The sequence below is a fragment of the Callithrix jacchus genome, chromosome 12 (assembly GCF_049354715.1).
Source record: "Callithrix jacchus isolate 240 chromosome 12, calJac240_pri, whole genome shotgun sequence".
Taxonomy (NCBI): domain Eukaryota; kingdom Metazoa; phylum Chordata; class Mammalia; order Primates; family Cebidae; genus Callithrix; species Callithrix jacchus.
This window is the reverse complement of record NC_133513.1, coordinates 86,822,016-86,845,493: the sequence shown is the minus strand read 5'-3', so window position 1 is coordinate 86,845,493 and position 23,478 is coordinate 86,822,016. Positions and strand designations below refer to the sequence as shown.

At 41.7% G+C, this 23,478-nt stretch overlaps 1 protein-coding gene across 11 annotated transcripts in view; it reads right to left on the bottom strand.

The window, feature by feature from the left end:
* Positions 1 to 23,478, bottom strand: part of PLCE1 (phospholipase C epsilon 1) — a 375,911-nt gene that overhangs the window by 248,889 nt on the left and 103,544 nt on the right. For 5 of the 11 annotated variants that reach the window (XM_078346079.1, XM_078346080.1, XM_078346081.1 and 2 more), the window contains exon 1: positions 10,199 to 10,355. The exons of 5 other annotated variants lie outside the window; for them this stretch is intronic. Coding sequence is in view for 1 of the 6 variants with exons in the window: in XM_054243120.2 (XP_054099095.1) it covers positions 10,430 to 10,480 (51 nt within the window). In the remaining 5 variants the exon portion in view is untranslated. Of the gene's footprint in view, positions 1 to 10,198; positions 10,356 to 10,429; positions 10,548 to 23,478 lie in introns of those variants that run through there. One more of the 11 variants, XM_054243120.2, reaches the window with a different exon arrangement.

Here is a 23,478-nt window from a genome sequence, read left to right as displayed (position 1 = left end):
AACATCCCTAGAAAGCCTATATCATAAAGTCCTTTATGATCTCTGTTTTACCTGCAAAGAAGCAATGAGACACAAAGAAGTTTAGTAACTTGCTGAGACCACAGGACCAGACAGAGGTTGTGCTGAGACCCACCCAGAGCACCAGGCTCTTTGTCATGGTCTCTTTTTCTAATTTCCTACACAGTCTTCTTAAAGGAGCCAGGAGTGCACCTGTGCATTCTCCCTGACCATTAAACCCTCACTGGCTTTAACTGGACAAATAGAAAGTTTAAAGGGGGTATTTTTAACACCCTATTCATCTAGTCTCCCTGCTTGGGCTGCTCCCCGATCCTAGAATGTGCTTTTGTCTCCTGTGATAATCAAAGACACACTGGACCCTACTTGCTCCCTCTCTCATAAGGGCTGAAGTGGAAGTTAATGACCATATTCCTACTGTGTTTGTAGATGGTTCTGTACAATTTAATGTTTTACAGAATTGTTCAACCACTGATAACGACCATGAAAACAAATACTTTTGAGCATTTATCTGTTGTCTTATTTAATTTCCATTATGATTACATAAAGTCGATATGATATCTCCCTCCTTATAAACAAGAATATTAAACCTTGATGTATGTATTTGGGAGAAGTAATATATCTTGGCAGTTTAAAGTTTGAGCTTTGACTTTGTCTGGGTTCAAATCCTTACTCACTAAGTAGGTAAATGTGCACAAACTGTTTCTCTAAGCCTCAGTTTTGTGATCTGTAAAACAGGGTTGCTGAGAGGCCTAAAATGAGGTAATGTGTGTGAAGCGCTGAGCACAGGACTGGCATGGAATAAAGTGCCCAGGGACTGCAGGTACTTAATATTATCAGAAGGAAGCAGGGCTTAAAGTCTATCCCAGGGCCCATGCTGTCTGCCTTTCATATAATCCTGAAGTAGGCAGAGATTTTCCTCTCTATTTTAAAGAAGAGGAATTAGGTTCAGAAATATAAAGTGACTTGCTCACCATCACCCAGCTGCTAAGTGTCAAGGCTGGGGTTTGAGCCAAGTGTAGCTTTACTTGACTTCCCAACACTGAGCTGCCCGTGTTAATCTGTTAGTTTCATGCAATCTTCTTTCTTCCAAATTTGTGATAAGCTCCTCGGAGACAAGCAAAGGCACTTCCACTTTGCCTGCATTTCCCAGATGGCCTGGCACAGCCACGCACGTGCTGTGCTTTCAATATGCTGCTAGTAAAGAAAATCCTTGATGCCCTTGCACAGCCTGGCACTCAGCTCCCTAGAACCATGAGTGGTATCACATATGGAGAACTGAGAATCCTAAAACAGAAGGAATGCAAGATAGATAATTTCAAAATTACCTAATAATTTTATGCCTATTGTACTCATAAGAAATAAGCCTAACTCAATAAGAAATAACAGTAACTCAAAGGTGTTTCAAAGAAAGCTGAATGTCTTACAGGTCCTTCACCACAGATTCTTCAGTAAGTAAAGAGTGTATAAAAAGAGAGAATAAAAAAGAGATCATCTATTAGAGATGGAAAGATTCACAAGACATATCAGTCAAATGCAATATTTGAATCTCATCTGATTCCTGTTCCAAAAACCAATTATTAAAAGCCATTTTAAAGACAACCAGGGAAGTCTGAATGTAGCTTGTCATTAAATCATAATTTGAAAATGTTTATTTAGGTATGATAATATTGCAGTTCTGTTTTTTTAAATAAAGTCTCTATTTATTAAAAATATACTGTGAAGTATTTATGCATGAAGTGATATAAAGTCTAGGATTTAAATACTCCAGCAAGGTAGAGGGGAAATATCCTGGAGGAAACTGATTAAAACAATATTGGCAATGTTTATAAATGTTGAAGTTAGGTGATGGGTACATATGGGGGTCATTATATTATTCTCTATATTTCTGTATTTGGCTAAATATTTACACAATAAGAAGTTTTTGTTAAAAAAGGAAGGGATGGTGAATCCCTAGCAATCTTCTGTTTTGTTCTGCAATCACTTGTCTTTCACAAGCGTTCAGTCTCCTGGATGACATGAAAAGTTATTCTCTTCCTAAGGCTCCTAAACGTACTTGTCCAAGTGAGAGCTAAGCAGCTATTATGAGGACAGCTTACCTGGACCATTCTGCAGTCCCTTCCCAATCAGGCTGCTTCAAACCAACCTTGTCATTTTCCCCCAAATATACACACTGTCTCCATAATCTCATCTCTATCTCCTTCCCAATCCTGGAGGTCAGAAACCTCAGCACCACATTTGTCTCTTCCCTCTCCTTCAATCCCTAGGCCAGCCAGCCAATGCTGGTTTGGAGCCTGACCCAGATGACACCTTTCTTCTCCATGCCGACTGCACCAGCCCTAGCTAAAGCCTCAGCACCACATACTTGAACTATGGCAGCACGCTCCTGGTGGATTCCCTCATTTTGACCTTTTTCCTTTCTGTGCGAACAGTTGAACTTTCCAAAACTCTAGACAACCAAGCTTAATGTTTTCACTTGGAATCACACATTTTGAAAACCATTTATTACATCCCTGTCTTAAATAGGCCTCTCAGGAGTTCTTATAGTTGAACTCCATCTTACTACCTTTCAGAGCTCACTGGACACCTTCCCTAATCATTTCAGAATAAGTCTGGTCACAGCTAGACTGGAAGCTTCAAAGGGAAAGAGGCTTGTCTGTCTACCCCTACATGCTGGCACTTAGCATCATGCTTTGCACACTGTTGTGGGTGCACAGTAAATAGTGGTTGTATGAAGGAGTAGATTCACTAATGAATAAATTCTGTGAAAAAAATCATTTTTTCCCTTGATGTGTGCCTATATGGTGCTTTCTTCAGCACAGGTCCTAATCTTTTTAACACAGCATACCTCCAGTCCTTGATGACCTTAGACAAAATCTCCCTACAAAGATAATATCTTTTATTTAGATTTTACTTGAAAAACTACACACACACAGTGCAAACAAACCTCCATTTAGCTTTAGCTCTGACTACACGTGAACGTGATCCACCCATCAATGTCTCTGGCCCTCAGTTTCATCATCAGTTAAAGAAGAAGGGTAGTTGGGTAATCAGTGTGATCCTTTCAGTTATAACCTTCTTGGTATTTTCTTTCATAGAAGCCACAATGCCTTGTGCCCAAAATACCATGTTACCTAAGTATAGAAAGTTTCCCTTTATCACAGGGTCCAGTTGCTAGCCTGATGCAGAAGTCAGACTTGCTGATATGAATGTTTCTCTCTGGAACTCACCTTCTTATAGTCACCTTCATTCCTCTGTTCAACAAACATGTCTCTCCTATAAACCAATTCAATGAGGATTTCCTCCCCTTTATTGTTGATACAGTATCTCTTTATGATGGTAAGTTGTGCATCTTTTCAGCCTGTCTTCATAAGCATTATGTGATTTCATGCCCAGGGCAACCAGTTAAGATAATCCAGTAGGGTTTATATGGTTGGTGATATGGTTTGGCTGTGTCCCTACCCAAATCTCATCTTGAATTGTGGTTCCTATAATCTCCATATGTCCTGGGAGGGATCTGGTGGGAGGTAATTGAATCATGTAATTGATTCATGCTGTTCTCATGATAGTGAATGATTTCTCACAAGATCTGATGGTTTTATAAAGGGCTTTTCCTCCTTTTACTTGGCACTTCTCCTTGCTGCCACCAGGTGAAGAACATGTTTGCTTCCCCTTTTGCTATGACTGTAAGTTTCCTGAGGCCTCCCCAGCCCTTCAGAACTGTGAGTCAATTAAATCTCTTTCCTTTATAAATTACCTAGTCTTCAGTATGTTTTTGTTAGCATTGTGACAATGGACTAATACCGTTGGTTTATCATTTTGCAAATAATCTGTTGGATAAGTGACAGATTACTTGTTGTTTGCTCTTGACTGAGTTAGCCATTGGAAGGCAGTGGTACCTAAATCCTGGTCCTAGACTCTTTACCATCATTCCATACTGTCCTGGGAAAGGCAGAAGGACAACTGTGAGGGTAAGGAGAACTGGGGTCCTTTCTTTTGAGGCCATCTCAGCAATCTTGGAATGGGCAATGAAGTGATGGCCCAAATAAGGTTGTATGTAGATCACAAGAAGCCCCTAATGACAGCTGAAGATGACAGACTCCCTCAAGTCCAGATCTGCTTTGTAGCCTAAGACCCCTGATGATCCTCTCCTGAAAGGAACATGGCCTTCCGGGTCTGACAGAGGGCTCAAATCCCATCTGTACCCCTTAATAGCTGTATAAAATCAGGCCTGGTCCTCATCTGTAAAGTGAGAAAGACACCACCCATTAAGAGTTTTCCGGGAGTACTAAGGGAAATAGCTTACTTGAAGTAGCTAGTATGGTGCTAGGCTCAGTAATTTTCCTTTCCCCCACCTTTTAGTGCCTCTCTCTCCTCTCCCACGCAGCCCTGTGGCTGGTGACACACAGCAAGTACTCAATGTCAATGATTGTTATTAAGAAATCCCCAGCCTGGGCAACATAATGAAACCTCATCTCTACAAAAATTACAAACATTAATTAGGTGTGGCAGTTCACGCTGTTAGTCCCTGCTACTCAGGAGGCTGAGGTGGGAGGATTGTTTGAAGCTGTGAGGTGGAGGTTACAATGAGCCAAGATTGTGCCACTGCACTCCAGCCTGGGTGAAAGAGCAAGATCCTGAGTCAAACCCAAAACTGAAACCAAAGCAAAACAATTTTAAAAAAAGGAAATTTTGGGGGCTGGGGTGGCTCCAGCCAGTTGTCCTGGTGCTTGAGGAGGCGTGGCCATGAGTTCAAGGCCAACCTGAGCAACATCACAAGCTCTCATTGATTAACCAAAAAAAAAAAGAAATTTTTTTTCTTTTTTGTGAGGGACAAGGGTAATCAAGGAGCCAATAGGAAAAGGCATGTTGCAGAGGGGATCCTTATATGTGAAGACAAAGTGCATCTTTCTTGAATGTGACTGTCATTGCATGAGCCTGAGACAGACCCAGCACGTGGCCAACAGGCCTTTGTTGGCAGAAACACAGACCAGTCTCTCTCTAGAAAGGAGCCAGGTATAGAGCAAATAGAGGGGAAATGCAGGTATTTTAAAGATGATTAAAATGTATTGTTTGTTAAACAGTTGCCAAAATAGTCTGCAGTTACCAGCAGTTGGAAACAGTTTGTGGAGTATCCATGTTAGAAAAGAAGTTTTTTGCTAATAAGTTTTCAATCTTGGTCAAGTGAGATTAGATTTGGCTAATCAAAAATAGGAATTGGAGCTGAAAGGGGCAGTTAATTTAGTGAGAATTCTACTTCTATGGATAAACCAAGAGGGGGTTAGATACTGATTTCCTCCCATTTTGTGCCCAAGAACACTAAGCCTAAGGATCTCTAAACCAACATCACTCCTCATCTAGTGGCAGCTATACACATGAGCACAGCCTCTGAAAGCATCGTGTCAGATGCCAGGTGTGAAACTCTGGCCCTTGGGGATAGGCACGGCTGGCACCAAAAGGAGTCTCTACCACCAATCAGAACAGATACCCATTGCTGACCCAGAGCTTCCTCCCTGTGGTCTCCAGATCTAGCCATTCCTTTCCTTGACTCTCTTCTTCCAACTTTCATGTGAGGGCTACTCACCTGCAAATGTCTTCTAGGATATGACTTCCTCTAAGAAGCCTCCCCTCACTGCCAAGTCTGCATTAGGAAGACCTGCTATGAACTCCCATAATGGCCTATTCTTTCTCCATTCATGCACCTCTCATACTCTCCCACGGTGGTTCTCAACCAGGGGCAATTATACCTCTAGGAAATATTTGGATAACAACCTAGGATCCAGCTTGAGAAACCCTGCTCTACGTAATTGTTTACTGGTTTCTCTTCATCACAGTGGCTGTCTTGTTCATATTTGTATCCCCAGTACAATGCCTGGTACATTCTAGAGCTCAAAGGAAATATTGATTAAATGAATCAATGACCTTCGTCTTCACTCCACATCTCTGGTTTACTGCTAGCTTTTGACCCTAACAAAGCCTGTACTTGGCTCTCTGCCTTGCCCAGCACAAATTCTACCCAGGTCCCCAACACTATTCTAATCTGCAATACAGAGTGCAGGTCATGGGTGACAGAAAACTAGGGCCACCTGCAGTAAAGCAGAGAACAGAGCACCTGGGATGCAGAGCTAGACAAGTCAAGACCATCAGAAATGGAGGAAGGCCTGAGATAAGTAGGAGCAGGGTCAGACCACCAGGCAAATTGGGCAGTGGGACTGTGCAGTTAGGAGCTCAAAAGCTGATTAGTTTTCAGATCCTTCCCATGGCATTTATTTAATTAATGGACACTGAGTATCTTGTTTCTGAGGCTGCAGGATTCCTTTCCCCCTTTAGTGAAGCAACATTGTATGATGAATATTTTCTTGAAACTGAGTCACTGCCCATTTGTTTCTTTGTGCTTTTGCTACTGAATTCACTTGAATTATGATAAGCTTATTTTACATGATTGTAAGGGGCTGGTAATTCTCAGCAATTTCAAGAATGAAATGTTCACAGAGACTTTCAAAACAGTGACATAACGTGGTTTGGGAATTCAAGATTATAGCTATTGAAAACATATTATTTGATTTATTATATTTTATATACATATTATAATTTATGTTCAAATAATGTACTGCAGAAAGATGGAGCTAGGCAATTTTACCAGTCAACCAAGGTTTAGGGGGTTGCTAGACTTTTGAAAGTAAAAATTAGTTGCTTTTAACAACAGCCCCATGATTTCACCCTCGAATTCCTTTAGAACTCTTGGATGAAGGCCAACCTGTCCCTGTGATTTATCCATATCCAGTTTGTCAACTCAGTCTAGAACATTCTGTTCATTTACTACTATTTGATCTAGTACCTCTGCTTCTAAAGATGATTTTGATATATTTTTCTGAAAAGACCAAGGCAAATAGTTTATTGTGACTGCTGGCTCCTTTTTCTATCGCCCACTGAGTATTCTGAGCAAAGGTTCTGCTGGGTCTTTGGCTGGCTCCTTCACTTCAATTCCTATAAAAGTCTCTCTTATTTTTGCTTCAATGTTAGTTTCTTATAGAATGCTCCTTAAATTATGTGTGAACCTTTTTACTGGGCTTTCAGGTGGGTTTCTCTGGTTTTCCAACTGAACTTCCTATTTTTTTTTTTCAAGGATGTCTCTTCCTTGTAAAGTGTCTTTGCCTTGAGCCTCTTTGTACTGTATCTATAAATAATAATTATGATCCCAACCTCCAGAGCTATAAAGATAAAATAAATTGAGGCACATAAAAGATTTCACACACTACCTGCCACAAAGAAAGTGTTTAGCACTGGTTGTTTATTCTTACTTTATTGGACAAAGAAGGTAGGGTAGGAAAAAACCTAATTCTTCTCACCTCTCAAAATGATTTTTTGAATCTTGTCACATTTTGTGTTTCTGAAAAGGTGTTTGGTAATTAACCTTTTAAAAAAATCAGTTGACAAGATTCTTGAGGTTTATTGACTATTTTTCATAATTACTATTTATGCTTTTTAAATTATCATCATGTATACATTATCTTGGGTTTCCGTTCCTTGTATCAGACTGTTAATCTTACATTTCTTAGGGTTATTAAATTACAGTGGCTCACACACAGATACCTCCCTGTCCCTTCTACAGTATTTCTTTTTCTTTTCTACTATAAAATCATTAGCACAGGAAATGATCATTTGTCCTAATTCATTTCAGGGGGGTATTTTGCCAAACTACAAGTGAATAAACACTCTCATTATTGCTAATTGGCCTGATTTTTTTTAGCTTGGCCAGTCCTATTCCAGTTTCTAGCTCAATCTCATTATCCTTGTCAGGTGGCCCATAACCCCCTTCTATTGCTATATTTTCAATTAACTATTGACTATTTCCTTATTTCCACCCACTGGGCCACTCCTGATGGCATTTCTGTGCTGAAGCACCTTGGATTTCTTCACTACTCTAATACTCTGTTTCATGACCCTGGCTTCTCTCAAGAGCATTTTTGATTCCTAAGAAACTCAACAGTCTTTTTTTTCTTTGTACCCCTGTCTCCTGCTCTCACTAGAATCCTCAAATTCCACCTGTCTTTTAGATACTATAGACTATAGTTATACAATGAACGATATCTATTTTTTTCTCCCCTCATGCCCCAAAGAGCCTCAGAAACTGTGTTGTAATCAACTCTACAGGTTTGCTTGTGCATGTGAAAGTTTGAAAAGCACAGATCTAAAGCATCGTTTACTGCTGAGGGGAGAATTGAGTGTGTTAAGATGCCATGGAGGAAGCTTTTTACTGTTTAACCTTTTTGTATTGTTTGAATTTTTTTCAACCATGAATGTCTTACCATTTTAATAGAAATAAAAGCAGCAAACAAGTAAAACCTTCCTCAGTAACACATTAAGAAGGAAAAGATAATCCATGGCAACTCTTCCCAGATGTTCCCGGCAATTGTTCCTCAGTTGTTTACCTGAACAATTTTCCCTCTCTCCAAAATGACAGATAAGGAGAAAGAAGACAGAACGAAGATAATGTAATAAAGTGACAAAAAATTACATTTTGTTTTGGTTTTCTGAAAACATTTGAGGAAAAGCATTTGTGACAATAACTTGTCTAAATTCCTCAAAAACAGGAGGAGAATGGACACAGCACAATTAAGAGTCTTCATGTTTTAACTCTTGGAATGATTTTCTTTTCCTAAAGATTTCAGCTACTCTCACACCTTCTCCAATTGAGGCTCAAGACAACCTTATTAGGAGCCATCCCACTAAAAGAAAACATAGGTTAAAATGCTAGATTAAAGTAATACAAAATGCAAGAGACTACTGCCAGTCTGTTTCCAAAAAGAAAAACAGGACGACATGGACTGATAGGGCTCACTGAACAAAGACACTAAGAGCTGCTGGATGCATAGACCTCTTCTCACTCAACCAAAGCTGGAGAGTCAGAGTCCCCGACATCTAATGAAAACATTTGATTTCCAGTAAATGAAAGTGATCAGGAGCCCCTGCATCTATCCATCTACCACAACAACCACAGACATTCACTTCTACCAAGACACCCTGCACGCTTCTGGAAGGAGAGATGCCAAATGCCCCCTTTCCACACTACTTTGGGCAGGAAAAATGAGCTTGGATCAGGATACTGACACAATTTCTCATGTTATTTTCTGAGGGTTGTTATCCATCTCCCACAGTTGTAGAAGGAATGAACACTTAATTGAAAATTTTAACCCTAGTACTCACAAAACACTGTATGCTCTTGAAAAGGGTTACGGAAATTCGCAGATAGAATTGTGTGAGCCATTTCAAGAGTAGTCTTCATAGCTTGAATTCCTTAAACACAGTACTTTGTGATGGATTTAGCCAAATACAGAGAAACAAAACAGTTTTCAAGTTTTATTCCGGGTTATTTTTAACTCCATTTTTTTAAGAAAAGAAACAGAATTTGGAATTGAGTTGGTGGTGAGCAGAAAGCTACTCCTTTCAATGACCTCTTCTGCAGCTAATGTTATCAAAGGTATAATATGCTTTTAATGGTTACAGGTAAATAACCACTCAGATAAACTGCATTACCTTTCCCACAAACTATGAACATTTACGCTGAAAATTTTTTAAAAAGCATATTTGAAACACCAAAAAACACGCAGTTCATTTTAATCAGGGATGTGATCAAATGTCTGCATTTAACTCCCGAGTATGGTTTTTTCCTCTTAGAAATTAGTTATACTTCAGGATATTCCTTACTAGTATTATAATCACAAAAGCCAAAAGGTAAAAAAGAAAGAAACAAACCAAATCTGCAAAAAGGAGAGCAACTTATTCAAAAGTGAGTATCCTGAAGAATATAACGAGTGAGAAGTTTTCATCGCATTAAATGTTGATACATAATATACCATAGGCCACTGCAAAAGGAATGAATCTAATAAACTCTCAGAATACCTATCGAGATCTTGTAGATTTACATGCCAAAAAAAAAAATCTCAAAGCTGAAATGCACTGAAAGAAAAATAATTTATAACTCTAGAGTTAAGCATTTTGAGTTAAAACGTTTTAGAAACTTTCTTAACAAGGAAAGAAATTTCTCTGATCCTCTTTGTAAAATGTCTCAGAGGAATTGTATTTTGGCTAACACTGCACAATGGTGCTAGCAAAGAAACAGTCCCCAGGATTCCATGCATTAAGAACACTGGGGGATTTCTTAGACAACAAGAACCCTTACCTGGTCTTCTTTAAGCCTCCAGCATCCACATCCATCCTTTCACAAGGTAAAATTGGGTACCTCAGAGAGCGAGAAGAGCCAACTAACCTTCAAGGCAGCTGAGAGTGTGCAAAGCCACAGCTGACAGCCTGCTTCCCTCTCCTGGGGCTCTCTGCCTAAGAGGCTGCACAGAAACCAAGCCTGGTGCCAAATCTTAATCCCTTTGCAGAATCTCACATGGAGCTGCCTCACCTCTTCCATTCCTGCAAAGTCTCTTCCTGCTGCACTTCCTTCTGAAACCATTAATCCCCACAACGGCCCACCGAATGAAGCCCAATCCCAAATCGCAGTGAAAAATCCTGCAATGTGCAGGGAGATGAGTGTTTACATTAGCTGAAATGAAATGATGTAATATCCAGAATCGAGGGAAGGCTGCGATCCAGAGTCAGGGCACTGCAAAAACCTCTGTGAAATACAACTTTTCTACATTTAAAAAAATGTCCTTGGGTTTTAATCTGGCTTCTATAAATTTAGGATTACTTGGATTTTTCTGATCTCATCAATTTATTTTCCAAATAGAAATTCAGAACTTCCCAGTTGCTCATTGTTTTAGTCAAGTTAAAAAGAAAAAGGTAGCAAATAGAAACCAATGTGTATACATGTGCAAATAACCCAGTATCAAGGGAATAATAATAGAAGGCAGCCCTCCAGGGATATGGGCACCTGCCATGCTGCAGAATAATAGCAGAGCCCCCCAAAGGTCTAAGCACCTTCAGAGTAAAGACAACTAGGAAAGGCAGTATTTGTTTAAACCAGTGGTCAATTTTTCTTCCTATAACTGATGATGAACAAGAAAACCCAGGAGTTCCTATCTCTATTATTGATGGGTAACTGCTATTGATTACTTCAGGATCTTGTGGTCCATGGTTGGGGTGGAACAAAAGATGTAAGAGGTCATGTTACTGTTGGATGAGGGGTTGGGTGACAGGATGGGTAAGAGTCTGTCAACAGCACGTGCTTAGAAGAGAGACCAGGTAAGTCTTCACAGCAGAGGTTAGCTTGAGTCTAGTGGAGATGCCAGAGGTAGAATATTTAGTTTGGATGTATTACTGATCATAATATTAAATTTTCGGAAGTGTTTATCCTGTGCCAGGCAACATGTAAGCACTTTCATGCATTATCTCATTTAACCCTCATAACAACCCTATGGGGTGGATACCATTATCGTTCCTACACTACCGGTGAAGAAGGTGATGCTTAGAGAGGTCAAGAAGTGGTAAGCTGGTAAGTAATGGTACCAGGTTTGCCGGGCATGCTTCCTAACCACTGTCTGTATTGCTCATGCCAGCTTTGTGAGCTACACAACCACAGCATGCTCAGCACCCTGCAGAGGGGCAAAGTGTTGCTGCAAAAGGGTGTGTGAAGCATGTGCTGTGGCTCCCCAAATGCATATCCTAAATACTTGGCTACCATTGGCCAGAATTGCCAAGATTCAGAGCTCCTGGCCTAAGTGCAAGGCTCTTGCAAGGAAGGTAGGACCTCCAAATGTAGGGATAAGTATTAAGTGTCACAGAAAATAGCTCTGGCCTGGCCCAGTTCTGTCATGAACCAATGACTTTAGTCAGCCCACTTCACTTTTTGAATCTCATTAATATTAGGAGGTTGGGACCAGGAATGGTAGCTCATACCTGTAATCCCAACACTTTGCGAGGACAAGTTGGGAGGACAGCTTGAGCTCAGGAGTTCAAGACCTGCCTGGGCAACGTGGTGAGCACCAACCCACCCAGCCTCTACAAAAATTAAAATTAGCTGGGTGTGGTGGTGTGTGCCTGTAGTCTCAGCTACTTGACAGGCTGAGGTAGGAGGATAACTTGCGCCTAGGAGTTTGAGGTTACAGCTGTGATTGCACCACTGCACTCCAGCCTAGATGTCAGAGCAAGACCCTCTGTCTACAAAAGAAAAAGAAAATTAGGAGGTTGGACTTAGATCTTAGATGGGCTCTAGGGTTCCTTGTAGAATAAATTTTCTATGACAAATAATTTTTTGTTTTTGAGACAGCGTCTTGCTCTGTCACCCAGGCAGGAGTGCAGTAGCATGATCACAGCTCATTACAGTCCCAATCTCCTAGGCTCAAGTGACTTTTCCACCTCAGCCTTCTGAGTAGGTAGGACCACAGGCACAAGCCACTACACCTGGCTAATTAAAAAAATCTTTGTAGCAACAGGGTCTCACTATATTTCCCAGGCTGGTCTCAAACTCCTGGGCTCAAATGATCCTTATGCCTTGATCTCCCAAAGTGCTGGGATTACAGGCATGAGCCACTGTGCTTGGCCAGCATATAATTTTAAATGATGTGACCTCTGGATGAGTTACTTTTTAAAATCAGAATTTATGTATCCAAATGAGAATTCGCTCCCATATAACAAGAAGAGTAATCGCCTCCATTTAGGCACTGTGCTTAGGGCACTATGTGAATATTCCACTTGTCCTTATGATAGCCCCAGTGAGGCAAGCATTATTATCTCTATTCAACAGATGGGGAAATGAAGGATCCAAGGGAATGAATGATTTGCATAGGGCCACACAGCTGGTTAAGGGGAAAAATAGGGATTGGAGCCAGGCCTGCCAGGTCCCAGAGCCCATTATTCCAACAGTGCTCCTGTTACTCAGAGCAATCCTGAGGCACCTCTTGGATTCTTCTCAATTCAACCCATACATTCAATTATAATAAATACACATTTTGAACAATTGCTCCATGCTGGGCACTGCAGAGAGTGTAGACATATGGGCCTGTCCTCCAAAGTCCCCCTACCTTAGTGGGGAAAACAGAGGCAGAAGGAGGTAATTTAGCTGCAAGAGAGATTAGACAGTGTTACAACAGCGGTATAAAGGACAATGGGAGCCTGGGCAACTGAGAAATTGCTTCAAAAGTATCCAGATTACTGCTAATATGCTCAGCAGTGGTAAATATCCATCCTTAGAGGGTGGATGTAATTTTGGCTCACAAGCAAGTCAATCAGAGCCAAGATTGGAAAATAAAATGGGTCAACAAGCTGGGTAATACCATTTTTGGTCACAAGCTAGGTGTGGCTATAAAATAAAAGTGAGATAGATTTTCCTGTGTGGCCCAGAACAGCTCCAAAGGCAATTCCTAAAGGGTAGTTCCAAAAAATGTTTCGAGCAACGATTGATATAATCTCCAGATTAAAGAAGGAGTCACCCAAACTGATTCCAAAAGACAAGGCTTCCCCATCACGGCACTTAACCACGGCCTGCAGAACAATGACATGCCTGCCTACTCACTGTGAGATCCCAATCAGCAGGTCCCCAGCAAGCTTGCTTGCTGCCATACCCCAGGATCCGGCATTGCACTAGGCACAGGGTGTGGCTCAACAAATATTTGTTGACTAAGAGATACTTTCGAACACACACACATTTTCAACTATTTGTTTTTTAAAATTGTCTTATGATTTGGCCACATGTAGACATCTGCATATTGACTGTGGGCACATTGCCAGTTGAGCACAATGGGCAAATTAAGACTATACTTACCCAGTGTGTCTTCCAGGACAGACCCTGGGTGATCGACCTGCTTATGGCAGGCCACTACAGTTTCCCATCCTGCCCCTGCTAGCGGCCGTTCTGACATTCAGTGCTAAGAGGAGTGCAGAGCACTGAATATTCCATGGGAATTATTTAGGACTCATGGTCAAATGGGCTGATGGTTCCTCCTTTAGTACCAACCCTAGAAGTCAGGCAAGCCCTGGGAATGTTTCTATAAACTCATCAGCTGCAGGAAGGACGCCTCAATGGACATGTGGAACACCCTGCAGCCCAGCTGACCTCCTAACAGACCCCAGTCTGCAGGTTCTCAGGATGACTCTTCCAAGCACAGCTCTATCCCCATACACACTCCAAAACATGGGCTGCCTCTGAGACTTCACAGATTTTTCAAGTCCGTACCGGGTTCAGAGTAGATCTCAGGATAGTCAGAAGCCAGAGAGGGTTTTCCTGCCTTCTATGGTCATCAATTCTCCCCTCCTCCTCCTTGTCTTTTTCTTGGTTGTTTGACTTTGGTTGGCTTACTAATTAGCCACATAAACAAGTCAGTACCAGATAGGGCAAAGCCTCTCTGCCACTAGGACCCGCAAGGGCAAAGGAATTTTGGAGGGCCCAATGTCTCCCCAATCCTGCCTGTCCTATTTTAAAATAAGGATAATAAAAATATCCCCAAACACAAGATTGTCGAATGAGAAAATACATATAAACTACTTAGAACAGTGACTGATCCAGAGCAAGTCCTTTATGCATTTTATTTGCTATTGTTGTAATTTCAGACTCTCTAGGAGTCAAGAAGGAGCCAGACGACAGGTGCAGCTGACAGGAGGGGTATTCATGCATTTCTGCATCTATTTGCTATGTTATCCTGCATGGGTGATTTATCCTGTTTAATGCCACAAACAGATTTCATGTGGCTTCTACATGAAAGTACATAAAATTAAACAACATCCAGTTTTAAGACAGATTTAGAGACCTGACTTGTTTGAGGGAAGGCACAATTGCTGGTCACGGCATTTAGCTCTGATATTCTTGGCAAATGGAACAATAAGAGAAATACCCTGAGGTATATTATGGCATTGTCCAGTCAGAAACAGTGAAGATTCAAGCAGCGAGAGAAACTTTACCCTGACTCCGAATTTTAAGAGGAATTTAAAGCTGGGGTGTCCAGATAAGACAAAAGACAAAGCTACCTCTTGACTCACATGAAAGATACAGAGACATCTTTCCACCAGCCCAGACTTACAACAGCCCTGAGGGCTCACATTAAACTGCAGCTCAAGGCAGGTGTCTATGGTTTCACAGAACGTCAACACAGGAAGGGCCTCCTAGTCCAGACCCTGGTTTTACAGAAGAAGAAAGGGTGGCGGGGATGGGGGCCTGAAGAGGATGACTAGAAGGACCAGAGTCAGCTTCCAGCCCAGTTCTTCTTCCCTACCCCAAGCTCTTGTCCTCTCCCCTCATTTCTTCCACTGACAAAAAGAAGCTTCCCTCAGGACCTTCCTCAGGGGAAATGGCAAAGCTATGTAAAGCTATGTCAGCTCCTTTCACACTGTGGGAATCCCTTTTCTTTAAACTCGATCAAAAATAATTTTGAAAAATATTTAAATTTTCAAAGTCCAGACTGGAGAGCTTCCAGGTGGCGTCGGGAGGCCTGGCTGCACAGAGCCGCTCTCCGTCTAAACTGTTGGCAGCTACTGCCGGTTGTCGAAGTGCACTCCTTACCCTAAAGTCCACTTTAAAGCATTGTATGTTTTAGCAGCTACCACTGTGAAAAACGTAAGCACCCCATGGTGCTAAGTGCCCTATGTGATAGCCTCCCTTTATCCTCCCAATAATACTTTGTGGAAGACTCTATTATTAAGCCAGGACTTGAACCGTGTCCACTGAGTCCAGAGTCCGAGATCCTAACTACAAACTCTCAGTTACCTTTACAGAATAAAAGTCTTTGCTAGGCAAGAACAAAGTCTGCCATCATTACTGGCAACAGGCCCCCATTGAAGCAATAAAATTGCCAAGACCAACACTTGGCAAATGTCAAACAGACTGAACTAGGTTATCCTGAAGTTCTGAGAGACTCTCTGGAAAGATAATCTTAAAACTGGGATAATTCTTTAATTGTGGTATACTGAGCACAACATCAAAATGAAGCCTCCGAAGTCCAAGCACACACTATACCCATAAGGAAAAATGCTTCTAGCGAGTCCGAGGAAACTGCTATTGTCTATCTTTAGGCTAGAAATGAGAGGGTCTGCAGGCTAGAAATGAGAGGGTCTGCATAGCAGGGCAAACGGGTGTCTGGGTGCAGGTTCTGTTCTGTCACATGCTAGTGTGGAATGCTGGGCAAATGGCTTACCTTCCCTAGCCCTCAGTTTCCTTTTCTGTAAAAGGAGATGATAACAGTGTCTCCTTCATAGACTTGCTTAGGAAACTGGTAGGCATATACTGTGGGCCCAATACAAATGAGCTGATGAAAACAACAGACACATGTTTTAGATATCAGAATACAGATTAATTATTGGAATCAGTAATATTAAGAGTCTTTAATTAGGTACTGCTAAACATTTGAGGCAGTGTCCCATTTTTCACATACACCCTGATGTGATTTTATCCAATATACACCTTTCCAATTCACAAAGCAATTATGGTACCATATGTTATGGGCTCACCTTAATTCCTAACAGCACCCTTTATTGGCAATGTTCAGATTCTTGACCAAGAACGCAAACTTCAATTCTCTACAATTATTTCTTATCAGGAGCTTGGCTGCAAAGAAAAATAATCATAGAGAATTGCCGACAAATGCACACATATGTTTATTGAGGCACTGTTCACAATAGCAAAGACATGGAACCAACCCAAATGTCCATCTATGATAGACTGGATAAAGAAAATGTGGCACATATACACCATATAATACTATGCAGCCATAAAAAAAGATGAGTCCATGTCCTTTGCAAAGACGTGGATGAAGCTGAAAACCATCATTCTCAGCAAACTAACACAAGAACAGAAAACCAAACGTCAAATGTTCTCACTCATAAGTGGGAGTTGAACAAGGTGAACACATGGACACAAGGAGGGTAGCATCACACACTGGGGCCTGTCGGGGGGTAGGGAGCTAGGGGAGGGATAGCATTAGGAGAAATACCTAATATAGATGATGGGGTGATGGATGCAGCCAACCACCATGGCACGTATATAACTATGTAACAAACCTGCATGTTCTGCACATATACCCCAGAACTTAAAGTATATTTTAAAAAGAAATAATCATAGAGAATTGCCAAAACTATGTTCAACTTAAATATTCTTAAAATTTTAAATTATACCTTTTAATCAAGTCAGATAATCAGAAAGCCACATACCTAAAAATCTGTATTTTTACTTCACATAGAATTGCTTTTAATGAATTTGTTCAAATGTTTTGCCATTGGTTTTTCTACAATGTCCTGTAGTTTTCAGTGATAAGTCTTGCATCTCTTTTGATACATTTACTCCTAAGTATTTTATTGTTTTGTTGACATCTTAAGTGGAATTTTTAGAGATTTTATTTCCAGATTGTTCATTGCTAGTGTATGGGAAAAAATTAATGTATGGATCTTGTATCTACCCATTGGCTTTTATTGATAGAAATTACAAATAACATTCATTCATTCAAAAATACATTATGAGCACCTATTATGTCTCAGGCACTATGCTGTCTGTCCTCTGATATATAATGAAGAACACAATGGATAGATATGGTGCCCACCCCTCAAGGAGCTTGAGGTAAAGCAGGGGAATGCAGTCACATGAGGTGTACCCCCACTACTGAGAAGATGCTGTGAGCACTGTCCCTGTGATGACACAGGGCCCCTGCCTGGGGGCCAAAGCACAAGTTTCTATCCAGTGTCAGAAGTAGGAAACACTGAGTATCCCCTTAGCAACCATTCTATTTTCCTCTCATGCCTACTGTGAATTGTAGAGCTGGACAGGTTTTCTTTGCTTCAGTTGCTAGGAAGTTTAGGATTATGTTGTGGCCAAACTCTAGCCAATGACACTACGGCAAGAATTATTTTTTGTTTTACCATATTTATCTCTGTTTGTCCTAATTTTCTCATCTTCTTATTTTATCTTGTTTTAGGTTGATCTTTGTAAGGTGCCTCTGCTTTTTCGTGGAAAGAGGCTGGGAAGGAAGGAGGAAGGCAGGCAGGCAGGCAAGCAGGCAGAAAGGCAGGCAGGAAGGCAGGCAGGAAGGAAGGCAGGAAGGCAGGCATGCAAGAAGGAAGGAAGGAAGGCAGGCAGGCAGGCAGGCAGGCAGGCAGGAAAGCAGGCAGAAAGGCAGGCAGGCAGGTAGGCAGGCAGGAAGGAAGGCAGGCAAGCAGGCAGAAAGGCGGGCAGGCAGGCAGGAAAGCAGGCAGAAAGGCAGGCAGGCAGGCAGGAAGGCAGGAAGGCAGGAAGGCAGGAAGGAAGGAAGGAAGAAAAAAAGATATTTCAGTTACTTGTTAATATTCCTCAGAATGTTAACTTACTATAGCTGAAGTTCCACTGAGATGTGATTATATTACCTGAGTGAATGCTTATATTATCTGGAATAAGAACTGTTTCTTACTTATAAGGTTCTTTAATCTACTCTTGGCAGGTCTAAATTAAACAAAGTCTATTAGTTTTCTTCAGACACACTGGAAGTGCTTCTCTGGCATCTCTTCAATAAAATTTCATTTCCTTATTAGACATAGAGGATCAGGACACAAGCAGGCAAGGTGGAAAGGGATACCTTTCCCCCAAGTCATCCGTGACCAAGAGGCAGTATAGGCAGATAGACTTTGAAGTCACTGAGACCTGTGTTTGACCCCAGGCTCTGTTAGTTACCTCCTAGCTGTATAATTCTGGAAAGGTTACTTAACTGCTCTAAGCTTCAGTCACCTCATCTATAAGGCTGATCTACACCTGTGTTACTGATTATTAGCATAATCAACTTAAATAAGGTTCAGCAATGTCTGAGGGCATGTCTATTTAATACCATACTGGAGGTACTAGGCAGTGTAGTAAGTCATGAAAAACAAGCCAGTGGTATAAAGATAGCAAAGGAAGAAATATACTCAACTCATGCAGCAGCTTGGTTAAAATAAACTGGATCTCTGCCTAATTACAAAAATAAATTCCAAATGAATGAAAGGTTAAAATGTGAAAAACTTAAAATATTTTGATGAGGGGGGAGGACTCAAGATGGCGCTGTGAGAACAACCCAGGATTGGAGGTCGCATTGTGTCCATGGAAAGGTGAGTCTGAGCTGCACTTCCAGACTGATCTTTTTTGCCCACGGAACGGGGAAATTCCCAAGTGAAGAGGAGATGCGGGACGCCAGGCAGAACCTCCGCCTGGCGAAGCTGGCAGCTGGGGTGGCAGCGGCCGGCCCTACCCAGCGCTCCCCAAAGGGTGCTCTTGTCTGGGTGCCCCGTTGAACCGGCAACAGGAGACGTGAGAGGGCCGGACTTGAGACTGAGCTAGACTTGGACAGTGGGCCAGCCAGGGGATCGCAGGGACAGAGCATTAGGGTTGGCCCAGTGGGACCAACAAAACCGCCATTTCAAACAAGCCCCAGGCAGACGGCCCGAGACGCTCTGAGGGGGAGGGGCGTCCACCATTACCGAGGCAACCCACCCCAACTGAGATACACGCCCAATGCTGACGCAGCCTGCCGTTGCCGAGGCAACCCGTCCCTACTGAGATACACGCCCACTGCTGACGCAGCCTGCCATTGCCGAGGCAACCCGCTACAACAGAGAGACTCCACCGCAGGGCGTGGCAGAGACCACAGCAGAGCCTGCAGGAATAGGGCGAATCACACAACAGCAGGGCGGAGCCTCGGCAGCCAAACAGTGGCTAGTCTGCGTCCTAGCTGGGCAGGACCTCAACGGACATCCAAAAATAAAGCCCAAACCCCTCAACACAGAGCATTTGAGAAAAAAAAAGGGTTTTTTAATGAGCTCTGTTGCTGCAGAATCAAACATAGCAGCCTAACAGCCCTGAATGAACAACAGAGCTCACAGCTCAGCAATTAAGCCCCTGTAAAGTACAAACTGTCTCCTCAAGCAGCTCCCTGACCCCTCTATATCCAAAAGACTGACATTAGGCAGGCATCATCCTGGGACAAAGATAGCAGAAAAAGAAACTGGTAGCATCCCTCGCTGTGCCACAGCTGCTAGAGGTGCACCCCAGACGAGCAGGGTCTGGAGCGAACCTCAGCAGTCGTACAGTGAAGGGGCTAGACTGGTAGAAGGAAAACCAAGCAACAGAAATACTTCATCATCAACATTCTGGGTGTCCACTCAGAGACCCAATCGAAAAGTCAGCAACTACGCAGACGAGCAGCGGACAAATCCACAAAGATGGGAAGAAACCAGCGCAAAAAGGAGGAAAACACCCGAAACCAGAACACCTCGCCTCCTAGAAAGGACCAAAACTCCTCACCAGCAAGGGAACAAAGCTGGACGGAGAATGACTGTGACGAAATGACGGAATTAGACTTCAGAAGATGGATAATGAGAAACTTTTGTGAGCTAAAAGATCATGTATTAAATCAATGCAAAGAAACTAAGAACCATGAAAATAGATTTGAAAAAAGATTCGAGGAAATGATAACAAGAATGGATAACTTAGAGAGGAATATGAATGAATTAAAGGAGCTGAAAAACACAATACGAGAACTTCGCGAAGCAAACACAAGTTTCAATAGCCGAATTGACCAAGCAGAAGAAAGAATATCTGAAGTCGAAGACCAACTCAATGAAAGAAAACGAGAAACCAAGATCAGAGAAAAAAGCGCAAAAAGGAATGAACAAAGTCTCCAAGAAATGTGGGACTATGTGAAAAGACCTAACCTACGTTTGATAGGTGTACCAGAAGGGGACGAAGAGAATGAATCCAAGCTGGAAAATACTCTTCAGGACATCATCCAGGAAAATTTCCCCCACCTAGCAAGACAGGCCAACACTCAATTGCAGGAAATACAGAGAACACCACAAAGATATTCTGCAAGAAGAGCAACCCCAAGGCACATAATCGTCAGATTCAACAAGATTGAAATAAAGGAGAGAATACTAAGGGCAGCCAGAGAGAAAGGTCGGGTCACCCACAAAGGGAAGCCCATCAGACTCACAGCAGATCTCTCAGCAGTAACACTACAAGCCAGAAGAGAGTGGGGGCCAATATTCAACATTCTTAAAGAAAAGAACTTTCAACCCAGAATTTCATATCCAGCCAAACTGAGCTTCAGAAGTGAAGGAAAAATAAAATCCTTTGCGAACAAGCAAGTACTCAGAGATTTTGTCACCACCAGGCCTGCTTTACAAGAAGAGCTCCTAAAGGAGGCACTACACATAGAAAGGATCAACCAGTAACAGCCATTCCAAAATAACACTGAATGCTAAAGAGCTTCAACATAATGAAGAATCTACAACAACTAACAGGCAAAACAGCCACTTAGCATCAAAATGGCAGTATCAAATTCACACATAACAATATTAACCCTAAATGTCAATGGACTAAACACACCAATCAAAAGACACAGACTGGCAAATTGGATAAAAATCCAAAACCCATCAGTGTGCTGTATACAGGAAACCCATCTCACATGCAAGGATACACAAAGGCTCAAAATAAAGGGATGGAGGAAGATTTACCAAGCAAATGGAAAGCAAAAAAAAGCAGGAGTTGCAATTCTCATCTCTGATAAAATAGACTTTAAAGCAACAAAGATCAAAAGAGACAAAGAAGGCCATTACATAATGGTAAAAGGATCGATACAACAAGAAGAGCTAACGATCCTAAACACATATGGACCCAATGCAGGAGCACCCAGATACATAAGGCAAGTTCTTAAAGACTTACAAAAGGACTTAGACTCCCATACAATAATAGTGGGAGACTTTAACACTCCACTGTCAATACTAGACAGATCAACCAGACAGAAAATCAACAAGGATATCCAGGGCTTGAACTCAGACCTGGAGCAAGCAAACCTGATAGACATTTACAGAACTCTCCACCCCAAATCCACAGAATACACACTCTTCTCAGCACCACATCACACCTACTCTAAAATGGACCACATAATTGGAAGTAAAGCACTGCTCAACAAATGCAAAACAACTGAAATCATAACAAACAGCCTCTCAGACCATAGTGCAATCAAGTTAGAACTCAGAATTCAGAAACCGACCCAGAACCGCACAGCTTCATGGAAACTGAACAACTGGCTCTTGAATGTTGACTGGGTAAACAACGAAATGAAGGCAGAAATAAAGAAGTTCTTCGAAACCAATGAGAACGAAGACACAACGTGCCAGAACCTCTGGGACACATTTAAAGCAGTCTCTAGAGGAAAGTATATAGCAATAAGTGCCCATATGAGGAGAACGGTGAGATCCAAAATTGACACCCTATCGTCAAAATTGAAAGAGCTAGAGAAGCAAGATCAAAAAAACTCAAAACCCAGCAGAAGACAAGAAATAACTAAGATCAGAGCTGAGCTGAAGGAGATTGAGACACGAAAAACCCTTCAAAAAATCAATAAATCCAAGAGCTGGTTTTTTGAAAAGATCAACAAAATAGACAGACCACTAGCCAGATTGATTAAAAAAAAGAGAGAGAACAACCAAATAGATGCAATAAAAAATGATAAAGGGGAAATCACCACAGATTCCACAGAAATTCAAACCATCATCAGAGAATATTACAAACAACTATATGCGCATAAACTAGTAAACCTAAAAGAAATGGATAAATTCCTGGACTCCTGTGTCCTCCCAAGCCTAAACCAGGAGGAAGCTGAAACTATGAATAGACCAATAACAAGGTCTGAAGTCGAGGCAGCAATTAAGAGCCTACCTCACAAAAAAAGCCCAGGTCCAGACGGGTTCACAGCCGAATTCTACCAGACACACAAGGAGGAGCTGGTACCATTCCTTCTAAAACTATTTCAAACAATCCAAAAAGAGGGAATCCTTCCCAAATCATTTTATGAGACCAACATCATCCTGATACCAAAACCCAGCAGAGACCCAACGAGAAAAGAAAACTTCAGGCCAATATCCATGATGAACATAGATACAAAAATCTTCAGTAAAATATTGGCAAGCCGAATGCAACAGCAAATCAAAAAACGTATTCATCATGATCAAGTAGGATTCATCCCAGGGATGCAAGGCTGGTTCAACATACGCAAGTCTATCAACGTAATTCACCACATAAACAGAACCAAAAACAAAAACCACATGATTATCTCAATTGACACCAAGAAGGCATTTGACAAAATTCAACAGTCCTTTATGCTAAAAACCCTCAATAAACTCGGTATTGATGGAACGTATCTCAAAGTAATAAAAGCTATTTATGACAAGCCAACAGCCAATATCATACTGAATGGGCAAAAACTGGAAGCATTCCCTTTGAAATCTGGCACTAGACAAGGATGCCCTCTCTCACCACTCCTATTCAATATAGTACTGGAAGTTCTAGCCAGAGCAATCAGGCAAGAAAAAGAAATAAAGGGTATTCAAATAGGAAAGGTGGAAGCCAAATTGTCTCTATTTGCAGACGACATGATAGTATACCTAAAAGACCCCATTGCCTCTGCCCAAAAACTCCTGAAACTGATAAGCAACTTCAGCAAAGTCTCAGGATATAAAATCAATGTGCAAAAATCACAAGCATTCCTATACACCAATAACAGACTTAAAGAAAGCCAAATCAAGAGC